This window comes from Schistocerca serialis, chromosome 6 (assembly GCF_023864345.2).
Source record: "Schistocerca serialis cubense isolate TAMUIC-IGC-003099 chromosome 6, iqSchSeri2.2, whole genome shotgun sequence".
Lineage (NCBI taxonomy): Eukaryota > Metazoa > Arthropoda > Insecta > Orthoptera > Acrididae > Schistocerca > Schistocerca serialis.
Genome location: NC_064643.1, coordinates 682,244,219 through 682,259,604, shown reverse-complemented (window position 1 = coordinate 682,259,604; position 15,386 = coordinate 682,244,219). Strand labels below are relative to the sequence as shown.

The following is a 15,386-nucleotide window of genomic DNA, read 5'->3' as shown; positions in this document are numbered from 1 at the left end:
CGTGCCACAAAATATTTTTAATGAACATGGCCTACCTGCTGAACTGGTCTACCAGCCTCAAGTACTTCCCACTCTGAGTCTTGCCGCCGGAAAGATGGTGGACGTGATCTTCTAGGTGGTGGAGGAGGAGGCCGCGGTGGGGCTGGACGGGAAGGCATCATAGTTACCTGGGCAGGTGTTTCAGTTGGTGCTGACACAGAGTTTTCTGAATCCACCATCTCCCAATCACCATCTGGCTCTGCAGTTGGTGCAGTGCCTGACTGAGGTGTTCCCATCACTTCCTGACCAGCAGGGGACGGTGCAGTATTTGGTATGCCCGGCTCTCTGATATATGCAATATAGAGTTCCAAATGGCCTTTGACTCGGGATCTTGCACTGCAAAACATGAAAACATTGCAAACAGGAATTATTTGTTTAAAACTTACACAATTTCATAAAAGATGAGTAATGAAATATAGCCTACTCCCATGAAACCCTATAAGCATTTACTTCTTAATCACTAACTACCTGCAGCAGTAGTAGCATAACATAAAACTGGAAGAACATAATTTGAATTAAAAAAATGAGGTATTTAAAAATAATATGAACACAGAGTTTATCACACAAAGCAAACAGCAATCTGATATGAACATCAATCAAGATTATTGTGGCACAATGGTGATCTGCACAAATTTAGGATATCACAGTGGGAGATGGGGCAAGAGGGGGGCAGAGACAATTCAATAAAGCCTTTACCTGAAGTTCCTACCAGCTCTTTAGTAAAACATAAACCTGATGTTAATTCTATTTGTTCTTGGTGTGTGTGTGTGTGTGTGTGTGTGTGTGTGTGTGTGTGTGTGTGTGTGTGTGTGTGTGTAGGAGGAGGAGGAGCGCGCCCATGCCCACGCACACAAGCACAAGCACACAAGCACAAGCACAAGCACACAAGCACAAGCACACTTGACGGGACACACCCTCTGCCATGCACTTCAGAGTGGTTTTCAGAGTATGTACGTAGATATAGGTGTGACCTAAAACCACAGATCAAGATGCTCAGTTCACTACTCTCAAAACTTTCTCAACTGGGTCAGAATATGTACAGGTGCATCCCAGAAACTTAACAGTCACAATACAGCCTCTGACAACCCCCATCCACTGTACACTATCAAAGGGTCTAGGCTAAACGTTGGCAGAGCTGTGCTCACAGCAGTCTGCTTCCAGTCTTGAGTGCTTCTTAAATCTCAGAACCTGTTATCAGTGTAACAAATTTGCTTCCTGATCATATGCGAAGAAGAGCCCCAAAGTCTGCTGTCAATATTATCATTTAACAGTCAGTCAGCCTGTGCCTGTGCCACTTGCAATATGTTTAGTCAAGATTGGAGCAGACTAATTCACAATCAGAGTTATTATTTCATGAACAGTTCTTGCAATTTGTAGATGACATAAGTTTCTACTCTGAAGGCATCAGTATAGCAAGGATCAAGAAGAAATATATGTTTTGTTTTATGTGACAAAGGAAGGGTTTGTTATAAACAAAATAAAAATCTGTGCAAAAATTGGAATGTAGCCTCAGTGGAGAAGCATAGCTGAATTGTGTGGGGGCTGTGAAACTTCTGGGTTTTATGATGGAGGACAACCAATTGCTTGGCAAGAGAACAATGCACATGTGTGGGGCAAATTGTCATGAATCGTGTACTTCCGGAGAAAACGAACATTTGATAACTGATCAGTATATGCTAATGGTATACTATTTACTGTATCACTGTCATATCAACTACGGCCTGCTACTGTGGGATCACTCTACAGGGTGCAAGAAAGCACTGTTACGAAAAAATAGTCTTCAACTGTCCCATGTATGTGAAGGAAAATCATGAAACATTCAGCAACAGGAGTGATATCCGCAGCTGTAACACATGCAATAAGGAAAACCGACAAGCCAAGCTATCGACTCCACATGACACAGGAGAGTACAGTCATATAAATACTGAAATGCAGTCCTTGGAACTGATGAAATTTCAAGGAAAACTGTCACACAATCTACCCAAACACCACTGTTCTGGCATATGCCTTCATGAGCACAATGGTTGGCACTAGGAAACATTGTATAGCTGGCACTGAACTAGGTTCACCTATGACAAGAGCAGACAGACTCCCCCTGGGTAGTGTGCATATAGACCGCAGCCACAGACTAAGCTCTCTCAATCTCAGTACATCACTTCAGGATTCAGTTCGCACTACACCTCCGTACTTAGCTAGCTGTGACGGAACATTAGTCATTGTGTACTATTGTGATTTGGATACGGACAAGATTCAAGAATTAGTACATGTTATTTGAATGCTGTTAACCACAGAACTTCAGATTGGACATCACTGAAGTTCAGTACTCAACTGGTTCCTGTAATAAAGTGTATTTTAACCATGTGTGCATTTTGTGTTGCAGTGACAGGAAACCAGCCACCCACCTATCATAACCCCCTTCTCCTCATCCAGCAAGGAACGACAAAACATTACAAGAGGGCACAGCCACAAAAAGTGGCAACAAATCTGATCAACATGTTTCGTTTGCTTTTCTTGTGTTCTAGGCTGGTGCAGGGAGCTGAAGTTACACTGATTCTATAGACTCATTTGTTCTTGTTGTTGCACATATTACAGGATGGGAGCTGCAGAATCAATCAATCAATCAATCAATCAATCAATCTCTCTCTCTCTCTCTCTCTCTCTCTCTCTCTCTCTCTCTCTCTCTCTCTTCTCAGAGGCTTTGCACATTGCTTTTCTAATTGTCTTTTCCTATTTTGCTGTAATTTGTTGGCATTAGAATGGCTACCCCGCCACCTCCACCCCCTGCCCTGGATCAAATATCTCTCCCAGTGCCAGGCCCACTGTCCAGTCCATCGAATTCAAGGTACTATGAAATATCATTATTTCCTGTCCATCATGGGAGCCTGTGTTTCACCTAATTCAAAAATTCTTCCCTACATTGTCTCCTAACGCACTCTCCTATGATGAAGTAGTAGGTGCATTAAGTCAGTATTACGGACAGCAGATTAAGCTCAAGAGAGCCATATTTCAGTTCTTTTGCCTTAAGGAAAAGCTGCAGAGGATGTACCATCAGTGGTATACCGACTTTCAGGGTCTCACTAGAAAGTATAAATTCAAGTATCGCCGTGTCAACTTTTATAGTGACATGACGATCCATGATGCAATCACATACAATGATAGCAGAATTAGAGAACAGATTCTCAAGTACTCTGACCCTTCACTCCATCAAGTGTTGCAAATATTAGTACAATATGATTCTGGTGCCATAGCTGCCGATAAATGTGATCAGGTTCCGATTTGTTATGTCAAGTTGCCTCCTGCCCGTGACAGCCCCACCCAGCTGCCACAATGAGCATGGACACAGATGCGCAGACAACCAAGTAAAAAAGTAGCCAAGGCTGTAAATCTAGTGAAGTCTTGTCCTCACTGTTTTGCTCATCATATGTGACAAGGTTGCCAGTCGTGCAACATGACATGTTACTCATGTGGAAAGAAAGGCCATGTCTAAGCAGTTTGCTAGCAATGACAAAAAAGCGCCAATTATGCCCACTCTCGCGACAACAGGTCTCATGCACATTCTGTGAATGCACTGTTTTCAAAACCAACTCCAGTTTCTAGCAGTAATACAAGTAAGGTTGTGCCCTGATCTTGCCCCAGAGCAGTGACACACCATTCAAGTAAACTACTTGCTCGTCGTAGTGTTGCCTTTCAACTGGACACAGGTGCTTCCGTAACTCTGCTTCATCATGCCATGTATGAATGGTTAGGCTCACCAGTGCCTGCATACCCACCATTTTTCAATGTTACTTGGAACAGCTGACTGACTAAGTGCCATTCTTGACGATACTGTTGTCTCAGGTCATACGCCAATTTGCATACCCTTTTTCAGGTGTTGTCAGATGCAGGACTCAAGTGTCCTCTCGAAAAGTGTGACTAGACAGAACCACAGTACTTTAAATCGTGTGGTCAGTCAGGGTGTGCACCCCCTCCAATCTCTTTTGCTTGCAATCCGTGACCTGCCTGTTCCTCACAATGCACCTGAACTGCAGTCAGTGCTAGGCAAGTTGACCTACTACATTTGTTTCATTCCAAACACTTCACAGATCACATCACTTGCTTGGAAAAATGTGCCTTTCATGTGGACCAAAGAGTGTCACAATGCATTTCAGAAACTCAAAAAACTGTTGCACAAGACAGACCTATTGCCTTTGCCTCAAAGTTGTTCACTCAAATTCAGTGCAATTATTCACAAATTGAAAAAGGAGTTCTCGCTATTGTGTATGGTTTGACAAAATTCCATCACTATCTGTTTGGTCCATGTTCTATTTAATGACTGATCCCAAGTCTTTGAAGCCCCTGTTTCATCCCTCAAAGCCAGTTGTTACACGTACTGCTCAAAAATTGCAATGTTGGGTTTTGCTTCTATCCCAATATCAGTACGAAATTGTGTACATATCTACAGCAAAAGAATGGCAATGCTGGCACCCTTTCTTACCTTCTGATCGGCCCTGAGTCTGATTTTGATTCCTCTGATGCATCTTGTTGCCAGATCGATGCATAGAACTCTGAATTGCTGCAGTTTTTCCATTGAATTACAGAAAAATTGTACAGGCCGTGGAAGCAGACCCTGATTTGAAAATTTTGTTACATTACATTTGCACGTCCTGGCCTCGCTCATTGAACAGTATTCAGACATCAGTAGTGTGCTGATACTTTGTTCATTGGCATAACCTTTCAGTACAACAAGGTATGACCTAAGTACAATCTATAGTGGACAATCATGTGTGCTCATTCCCACAGTGCTGCAAAAGTGTGTGTTACAACTGTTTCACCGAAGGCACTGGGGAATTGTTCGCACTGAACAGTTAGTGTGCCGGCACTATACTTGGCAGGGCATGGATGCCCACACTGAACAAATGTCTTCGCAGTGTCACGCATGCGCAGAAAACCAGATCCACTCTGCCACAGACATTCTCAACGTGACCTGCCTAAGACTCAATCGCCATGGCAACGAGTGCACACTGACTTTGCAGAACCACTCCGGAGCACTTGTTGGCTTGTTGTAGTAGATTCTTTTAGCAAGTTTCCACTTGCTGCACCCATGAACTAAACCACGTCACATAGCACCAGAAGTGCTGCCCTCAATTTTTTTCAATGTTACGGACAATGGCCCTCAGTTCAAGTCACATGACTGCCATTTTGTTCACAAAATTTTTCATTTGTCATCTAACAAGTGCTCTGTTTCACCCCCAAACCAATGGAGAAGCAGAATGCTTTGTATGCACTTTTAAACAACATATGGCCAAGCTTCACACCTCCCACACATAGGAAAAGGCATTGCAACTATTTCTCACCTCCTATTGCTCCCAGTGATGTGACAGTGTCACTGGTGGAACTTCTGCATGGCCACCACCATCAGATGCTGCTTCACTTGCTCCACCCACCGCAGCATCCAGTGCTGCCAATGGTCTGCAAGTACCGCTTTGCAGCACATGATCTTGTTCTTTATAGGGTTTTTGGCCAACATCAGCACTGGGAGTGAGGCAAGTTCTAGAAACGCATTGGCACATATATGTATCTAAGTGCAGGTCCTGATGGTTTGCAGCACTGTCACCAGCATCAAATTCATAATTGCTGTTTGCCATGTGATTCTGCTGCTTTTCTTCCCCCAGATTCACAGTCTCAAGGGATCACGCAGCCTTTGCAGCTGCCCGCTGGGCACCCCAGGACGAGCCAATGGACATTACGCTCTCCATCCCAATGGACGTGGACCCACTATCGCTGTCACTATCGTCACCCAAGGAGATGCCCCCGAGACTGGACATATATGCAGAGCAGTGTTTTCAGGAGGGCATTCCTCTGCTCTTGCAAGCCAGACAGCAGGGTACTGCTGTGAGTATGCCGCCTTCCGCAGCTACGGTTCCCGCCTCATCTCTACGTCCAGCTTCCTGCCTTCCCACACTGTAGCTACTTTACATCTCCAGTACATGACAATGGTGCGTGGTTTTTTTTGTGTGTGTGTGTGTGGGGGGGGGGGGGGGGGGGGGGGGGTTGCGGCAATGTTCTGACGAAAGCCTTCATCAGCACACCAGTACGCACTTGGAAACATTGTATAGCAAGCAATGAACTAGGGCACCTATGACAAGAGAAGATCAAGACACGCCCCAGGCTACACGCCGATAATGTCCCTTGGGTAGAATGCATATAGGCCACTACCACCAACCAAGCTCTCTCAGCATCTTAATCTCAGTACCTCAGTACATCGCTCAGGACTCAGTTCGCATTGCATCTCAATACGATGGACTGTGCTCTAGTCCTCCATAGTGACAGTCATCACCTCGCACCTTAGCTAGCTGTGAGGGAATGTTAGTCATTGTATATAGTTTTTTTTTTTTTGTGCAAAACATCTAAGGTCATAAGTGCCCAGTATAGAACCATAGAATGCTGAGACTGCAAGGGTAAAAAACCATTTTGAGGTCCAATACAGAAAGGAAGAAAAAACAAATCTAAAGCATCAAGACATTATGGAAGAGTATCTAAAAAATGTCGACAAGACACCAGAGTTGCCATGTAGAAATCAAATCTCTTCCGTCATATTACTGCTTTTTAAAACGTGAGCCACAGCTCGCATGTCATCCGCTAAAATGTCCGGCAAAACGGGCAGCAGCCAGGCCCTGAGAAGTAAGTGGCTAAAAAAGGGGCAGAGTATCATGAAATATTTGTTAATGGCTGGCTACAGAAAGGACAAACAGGTGCAGGGTCACCACTCAACAAGTGGCGATGGCTAAAGCGGCATTTCCCTATTCGCAACCAAGCTAACATTACTTCCTCATGGCAAGACGGCCAGGAGGAAGTTGACCAAGCTGTTGGGAGAGGTTTGACTTCCCTAAGTTTGTTCCCACGAAGGGAGCACCAATGGTCATGCCAAAGTGATGTGATATGCCAATAGAGAAAATTATGAATATCTTGCGAGGGCACAGAGTAAGAGGCAGGCCGACCGAGATGGACTGCGGCCTTGGCTGTAGCATCAGCAGCGTCAATCCCAGGCACACCAACATGGCCAGGAACCCACATGAATATCACTTGGGCTCTCCCAGACAAGAACAAATGGAGACAGTCCTGGATCCGTCGAACGACAGGGTGGACTGGACCTGGATCATCCAGACTCCGAAGGGCACTGAGGGAGTCAGAGCAGATCACACAGCAAGTGAGCTGGTGCCTCCAGACGTAGTGAACAGCCTGACAGAGGGCAAAAAGCTCTGCGGTAAAAATTGTGCACTGGTTGAGAAGCCGCTACTGAAACATCATCCCCGACAACAAAAGCACAGCCAACACCGTGGGTGGACATGGAACCATCAGTGTACAAAAATATGCTATTGGCAAGTCGTGAGCAAAGTTCAAGAAATTTGAAGCGATAGGTCAGCTCGGGAGTTGAATCCTTCGGGAACGAGCTGAGGTCAAAATGAACACAAACCTGTGTCTGAAGCCGAGGTGGTGAAGGACTCTCACCCATTCGGAAAGTGGCATGAAATGAGGACTGCAGCTGAAGAAGCAGGTGACTAAAGCGGACGCCAGGAGGCCGCAGAGAAGAAACGTTCATCTCATATTGGCGGTCAAGAATGTCATCAAAAAAAGGGTCAAAGGTTGGGTGGCCTGGCATGGAAGAAAGCCGACATGCATACCCACTGAGCAGGATGTTGCGCCGGTATCACAGCAGTAGTTCACCGGCTTCTGCGTATAGACTCTGAACTGGGCTAGTACGGAAGGCATCAGTGGCGAGATGGATCCCTAAATGGTGGATTGTATTTAGATGGCGTAAAATAGATGGCCGTGCAGAGGAGTAGACAACACATCCATAATCCAACTTGGAGTGGACAAGAGATCGATAGAGGTGGAGGAGGACAGTCTGGTCAGCTCCCCAAGAGGTACCACTCAATACAGGAAGGACACTGAGGGACCGGGTGCAGTGTGCAGCCAGGTAGGACACGTGGGGAGACCAACTGAGTTTCCGATGGAACGTAAGCCCTAAGAACTTTATTGTATCCACGAACGGCAGAGCATTTTGGCCCTGTCGTAAGGATGGTGGAAGAAATGTCTTTTACTGCCATAAGTTGACGCAAACGAAAAGCGGAAACCATTTGTGACACTCCACAAATAGAGACGGTCCAGACAATGCTGAAGACAGCGTTGCAGGAGACATGTCTGCTGGGAGCTGCAATAAGTAGCAAAGTCGTCAATGAAAAGAGAGCCAGAAATGCCATCTGTAAGGCAGTCCATAATTGGGTTGATGGCTATGGCAAAGAGGGCGACACTCAGTACAGAGCCCTGAGGCACTCTGTTCTCCTGTGAAAAGGTGAAGGACAAGGAGGTACCCGCACGTACTCGGAAAACTCGGTCTGTTAAAAATTCCCGGATGAAAGTGGGAAGATGACCGCAAAGCCCCATGTGTGCATAGTACGTAGAATGCCTTTCAGCCAACAGGTATCATCGGCTTTCTCCAAATCAAAGAACACGGCCACTGTTTGACGCTTCTGCAAAAAATTATTAATGATGAACGTCGACAGGGTGACGAGATGATCAACTGCTGAGCAGCGCTTTCGGAACCCACACTGAGCATTAGTGAGAAGATGGTGTGACTCCAGCCGCCACACTAATCGACCATTGATCTTGCATTCCATCACCTCACAAACGCTGCTGGTAAGGGAAATTAGACAATAGCTGGAAGGAAGAGATTATCTTTACCAGGTTTAGGTAGAGGAACAATAGTAGCTTCACGGCAAAGCCTGGGAAATACACCTTCAGTCCAAATATGGTTTTAGGTATCGAGGAGAAAGCGTTTTCCTGCAGGAGGAAGATTCTGCAGCATGAGGACGTGGATTGTATCTGGCCCAGGAGCAGTAAACCTAGATGAGGAGAGAGCACACTCGAGCTCCCTCACAGTAAAAGGAGTACTGTAGAATTCTCGATTCAAAGAGAGGAAAGAGATTGCACAAGCCTCCTCCGCCTGTTTCCGAGGAAGGATGGCACGATGGTAGTGGGTGGAGCTTGAAACCTCTGCAAAGTACCACCCCAAAGCGTGGGAAACATCCACAGGGTCGACTATGATGTTTTCCGCCACAGTCAGACCAGGTATCAGTGAGTGGGCAGTAGTCCCGGAAAGCCAGTGCAGGCCACCCCAAACGAAAGAGGACAGAGTAAAACTGTTGAATGAGCTGGTGAAGGAAACTCAGCATGCTTTCTTGCTTTCCTTGATAGTGCGACGGCACTGCGCACGTAGTTGCTTGTAGCGGATGCAGTTGGTCAACGTAGGATGACAGTGAAAGACACGAAACGCACGTCGTCGGGCACGAATCACATTGTCACACTCCACAGTCCACCAAGAGACTGGGACCTGATGGGGAGAAGTAATCGTACAAGGGATAGAGGATTCAGCAGCCAAGAAAATAACCACCACGAGGTGCTTGACATGATCATCACAGCTGGGAAATGGCTGTTCGTCAAAGACTGCCAAAGAGGAATAGAGCCTCCATTCAGCAAGAGAGAATTTCCAATGAGCGGGCCGCTGTGGACCTCTCGGGCAGGCGACAGGCGAGCCCCAAAGAGGATGATGGGCATTGGTGTCCCCAAGGAGCAGAAAGGGTGGAGGAAGCTGAGCAACAAGCTGCATCAGATCTGCCCTAGTGACAGCAGAAGACGAAAGGATACAAATGATGCAGATGGAAAAGGTAAATTCGGGAAGGAAAACACGGGCAGCAACTGCTTGCAGGTGGGTGTGCAAGGGGATAGGACGATGACAAACATCATCTCATAGAAGCAGCATGACCCACCATGAGCAGGAATCCCCACCGTAAGTGGAAGGTCCATCTGTAGTGAAGTAGAATGGGAAAGAGCAAAATGGTCTTGAGGATGTAGCTCGACAGGAGCAGATGGAGGTCCACCCTGTTAGACCGAAGGCCACGAAATTTAGGAACACCAAATAATGTATAAGAAACACTCACGTCACTGGCCGCTTAGGACAAGCGGTCGAGGGAGGACGGCCACTGGAATCCACAGCTGGAGGATCTTTGTCCATCAACTCAATGGGATCAACAGAGCTTCCCCAGTGTCGGTCAGTTGAAAAGGACTGACAAGTTGAAGAGGGCTGACAAATCAGAGAGGGGGAAGATGTTTGCCTTTGGATGATTGTTTTGACTTTTGGCAATTTGCAGAAGGGACAGATGGATGTGAATTCGAAGTACGCAAGAAATCTTCCCAGGAATAATCCTTTTTGAATTGGCGGTTCACTGGCTGCATTGCAACCGTCTTCACTGGTAAGGGCGAAGAGCAGGTAGCAGAATCTACAGCCCGGAAAGCATGAGACGGAGAGTCAGCTTTAAGGCGAGGTGACTTTGCCACCATCGAACTGAACTGTAAGTCACAAATCTGCGTAACCATGTTTTTTGTGGGATGAGAGAGGCTAACACGGTGCTGTAGCTTCCACATGAAGGGACATTCGGTTTACGGCTCGCCAACAGTTTCCAGGCAACAGGAAAAGGTACCTTTTCCTTCACCCTTATCTCCTGAACAGCCCACTCATCTTGACAGGCGGGAGAAGAACGAGAAGAAGCAGCATGGTCTCCAATAAAATTGACGCAGCGGGGGGAAGGTGGTGGGCAGGCACCCTCGTGTGCATCCCTGCAACAAGTGACACATATGGCTGTGTTTTTACATGACGTGCTGGTATGATTGAACTGGTGGCATTTATAACACCACAACGGATTGGGAATATAAGGGCACACAGAGATGACTTCATAGCCTGCCCTTATCTTGGTAGGAAGCGTTAACGGATCAGAAGTCAGGAACAATGTGCAAGTGGGCACCAAATCGGCAGCTTCCTTCTTTAACTTGATGAGCAGCAATAACGCCCTGATTCGATAGATAATTAGTTATTTCGTCCTCCATCAAACCATCCAACAGCCCGGTGTAGATAACACCATGGGATGAGTTAAGTGTCCTGTGAGACGCCCCCGCCCCCCCCTTTTATAGGATATTCATGGAGGATTTGAGCCTTGAGTAGTTTCTGGGCCTCGAGAGTACTATCAATTTCCAAAAGCAGAGTTCCACTGCAGAGACGAGAGCATGACTTCACAGGGCTGACAATGCCATCCACACCTTTCAGTATAACAGAGGCGTTAGCAGTAGCAAACATCTGGTTTTCGTCAAAATGTGAGATTACTAGACACTGAGGTGAAACAGGAAGAGAGATTGAGGCAGGAGCCTAATTCCACTTTCTTTTATGTGAAACACTTGGATAAAGAGAAGGAAAATCAGTCATTGGGAAGAAGTCCGCCATGATTGACAGCATTCCAATGGCAAGCTGCTTCGAGCCGAGTGCCCTCCAAAGGGCACCATAGGTCACACCTTCTGAACGACAGACACAGTGACCAATCGGCAGAGGAGGAAGGTAACAGCTCAGGCAATCACCCCTCCCAGGGCCTGGCCTGTACCAGGTGGTATGTGCAGGCCCTACATGCCAACCCGGGGCTGGGAATTACCCATTACCCAGTCTCCTGCTACATGTGAAACGCGTGGGTGGCTATCAAGTACACACATGGAGGAGAAGAAGAAAAGACAAGAAGGAAAGGAGGAAAGAAAGAATGGCCTCAAACGCTGCAGCAGAGGAAAAAAAGAGAGCAGAGCTAGGCGAAAGGGGACGAGCAGTACAGGGGACGAGCAGTACAGGGGACGAGCAGTACAAGAGAGAATATTCCTACAAGCAAACCAACACAAATGAGCTTCAAGAGCCCATTGAGGCACGAGACATCTCCCCAAGAGAGGGGAAAAGGAGAGGAGAAGAAGAGACAAGCAGCACAGAAAGAGAAGTGGTGCTGCGAGGGATGGGGCCCGGTGGTCACCAAGCATGCACTCACCAAAGAGCGGTGAGCCCCCTGGAGGGTGTATATAGTTGTGATTCTCTGAAGAAGAGAAATTTGTTAACATCGAGTATAGATTTAAGTGTCAGGAAGTCATCTCTGAAAGTATTTGTATGGAGTGTAGCCATGTATGGAAGTGAAACATGGACGATAAATAGTTTGGACAAGAAGAGAATAGAAGCTTTCGAAATGTGGTGCTACAGAAGAATGCTGAAGATTAGATGGGTAGATCACATAACTAATGAGGAACTATTGAATAGGATTGGGCAGAAGAGAAGTTTGTGGCACAACTTGACCAGAAGAAGGGATCGGTTGGTAGGACATGTTCTGAGGCATCAAGGGATCACAAATTTAGCATTGGAGGGCAGCGTGGAGAGTAAAAATCGTAGAGGAGACCAAGAGATGAATACACTAAGCAGATTCAGAAGGATGTAGGTTGCAGAAGGTACTGAGAGATGAAAAAGCTTGCGAAGGATAGAGTAGCATGGAGAGCTGCATCAAACCAGTCTCAGGACTGAAGACCACAACAACAACAACAACAACAACAATGGCCACGAACAAGATTCAAGAATTAGCACTGTTCTTTTGATTGCTGTTAACCACAGAACTTCAGATGGACATCATTGAAGTTAAGTACTCAAGTGGTTCTCTAATAAATTGTATTTTAACCATGTGTGAATTGTGTGTTGTAGTGAGAGGAAACTGGCCACCCACCTATCATACCGACCTCTCCTCATCCAGCTAGGAACCACAAAATATTACAAGAGGGCACAGCCACAACAACCACAGCACAGTTTGAATGACAGTCCTTCAGCAAATTGAACTGGCAAAAGAATGCACTACTATATAATTTCCTTGCCATTTAGTGAACAAGTACTTGTAAAAAATTCTCTAAATGTTATTAAGTATTATAATACAATTATAATAATTTGTTCTTGTATTATAATGCTTGAGTAATCTTAACCTTTCAACATTGACACACCTTGTCCAGTTGTAATGGTGAATGACATAGCTACAGTAATAATGAACGGTAATAGGACACATCTTGAGGCTTTAGGTACTAGCCAATTTGGTAATGAAGTGGATGAATTTTGGAGGAGGGGGTGAAAACTGTAGAGGGATATCAAGGATTGACTACATACAGTAGGTCGAAATAGACATAAGTTGCAGTAATTCTGTGGAGATGACAGGGCTTGCATAGTACAGGCTAACATGGACAGCTGCATCATGCAAGTCTTTGGACTGAAAACCATCTAACAACAACAAATCTGACTTATGTATTTTCCTTGTTAAATCACTTGGAAATGGTGAACTACCTGCTCCTGAAGTAGTACATGGTATGTACTGACATTTGCATTCCACATCAGTGTTATTTCTCATAAATAACAAACACCAATTATCTTTCTGTTTTATAGTTCTAAAAACTTTTAACTTGTACATAGTTTTTGTGCGCTAAATCAAATGCATTAGTGAATTGGTTATGGATCAAAAATTAATTTTAAAGTAACTTAGTGTGAATCTCAGAGGCAATACTGTCTGATATTTCCAGTAAAAATGTGTAATTTCTTTCTCGTCTATCATTCGAAAGAACGGCAATGGCTGACAGGTTACAAATGAGTAAGAAATGTAACAGCTTGTTAAAGATGACTTCTGTGGTATACTATTTGGAATACAAAAATTCACTGCATGACTAACGCCAGTTCACAGCATGCAACATCCGCGAATCCCTGTAATAAAATGTGAGTTATGGTATTTTGTGTATATTTACACCCTAATCGGTAATCTACACTGCTGATCATTGGTGGGTTCTATTAAAATAGTGTCATCAGTGAACAAACTGGAACCAAATCAGGACACTTACATGTGGCATCCAAGATCTTAACAATAGTATTACAGAATGAAGTGCAATGTGTGCAAGCGTGATCTGTCAATGAAAGGGGTATGCTACTTATTATGTAGACAACACCATGTAGTTACAGTGGCCAATTACTCGAAGTAGGAACTGCAAATGCGTTACTCAAAAGAATTAGGGAAACATGTATACCAACATCCAGAATGTTAATTCTATTTTGATATACGCACTACCTGTGTTCTTATTGCATTGCCCTAGATCTTCAATTTTAATGTATGCAACAACTTAAGTCATTCACCATCTCTCAGCCAGGTTTTGCATAAGGTGATCCCTCAGAAGGAAGACAGTACCACTGTCCCAGAATTCTTTACTGAGCTACACAAGACAGGAGCTGTTATTTGTGGACATTATATTCAACCAAGCACATGTAATGTAACATCTCAATGCAGTGTTAGTTACAATGGCAGTCAGTCTGATCTGAGGAGGACAGACTTTCTGCCATGTTGCTGCAAATGCCAATATCTCTCCCTCTGTTGTCCAATATCTGTGGACACACTACAGGGGACAGTAGTAAAATCCCACATGAAGACCAATGTATGGCCATCTCCATGTTGTTGTGTCGTATGGCCACTACCAGAGCACTGAAAGACAATCTCCAAAAGGGCCACTGGAGTCACTGTGCCCGATAAGACTGTAAGAAACAGATTATAAGGATGGGCCTTACGACCATGCCCTTTTTGTGTAGCCTGCTTGACGCGGCATCTCCCAGATGGCTTTCAGTTCTGCAGTTCCCATGGCAACTGGAAACTTCATCACGGGCGAAACGTGTTATTTACAGATGCATCCAGATTTTCTCTGATGCAGGTGGTGGCTGTTTTCATGTGTGGTGATGCCATGGTGAAGGGTATCAGCCAAATACTGTCCAAGAAATCGACACATTTGGACAAAGTTCTGTGATGCTGGGAGGCATTTGTGTTGACAGCTGTACAGATCATCTTGTTGTCAATGATCATCTTACCGCCAGACAGTACATTGAACGGATCCTGTTGGCCCATGTAACGGCTGATGCCTTTTGTGATGGCCAGAATTCCTTCTCATACAGAATAATGCCAGGGGCCACATGGCATGGGCCACCAGGGATGTGTCGGAAAGTCTGGACATTGAAGTACTGGAACAGCCAGCAGTAAATCCTGACCTAACTCCCATTGAGCATATACGGGACATGCTTGACAGATAGGTCATGGTCATCCTGTTCCACCAGACACTCCACGAACTCTCAAGAGCTCTCATTGGAGAATGGGAACAGATACCACAGAAATACTTCCTTAGACTAATACAGAGAACATCTCGTAGGTGTCAGGCATGATAAATGCTCACAGAGGCTATACACATTACTGAAGCTCTCCAAGTCCATCGAAAAGCACCCTGGATGACAGGATGAATGATTGTTTCCACTTTGTTCCTGACACCTGTTGGACATTTCAGTTCTTGTTATGTAAATGAGCGAGGATGCAATATTTCACTGTGTATTTCATTTTTGAAAGATAAAGGTATCATTTGGTAACTTAACCAGTCCTCAATTATTGCTCAATGGAGTATGGCAG

The 15,386-nt window shown here is 45.3% G+C and overlaps 1 protein-coding gene across 6 annotated transcripts in view; it reads right to left on the bottom strand.

Moving 5' to 3' along the window:
- Positions 1-15,386, bottom strand: part of LOC126485091 (E3 ubiquitin-protein ligase Nedd-4) — a 187,818-nt gene that overhangs the window by 152,583 nt on the left and 19,849 nt on the right. For 4 of the 6 annotated variants that reach the window (XM_050108697.1, XM_050108698.1, XM_050108699.1 and 1 more), the window contains exon 6: positions 36-375. In XM_050108697.1, coding sequence (XP_049964654.1) covers positions 36-375 — 340 coding nt within the window. The remainder of the gene's footprint in view (positions 1-35; positions 376-15,386) is intronic. The other 2 variants (XM_050108700.1, XM_050108701.1) reach the window with 1 other exon arrangement.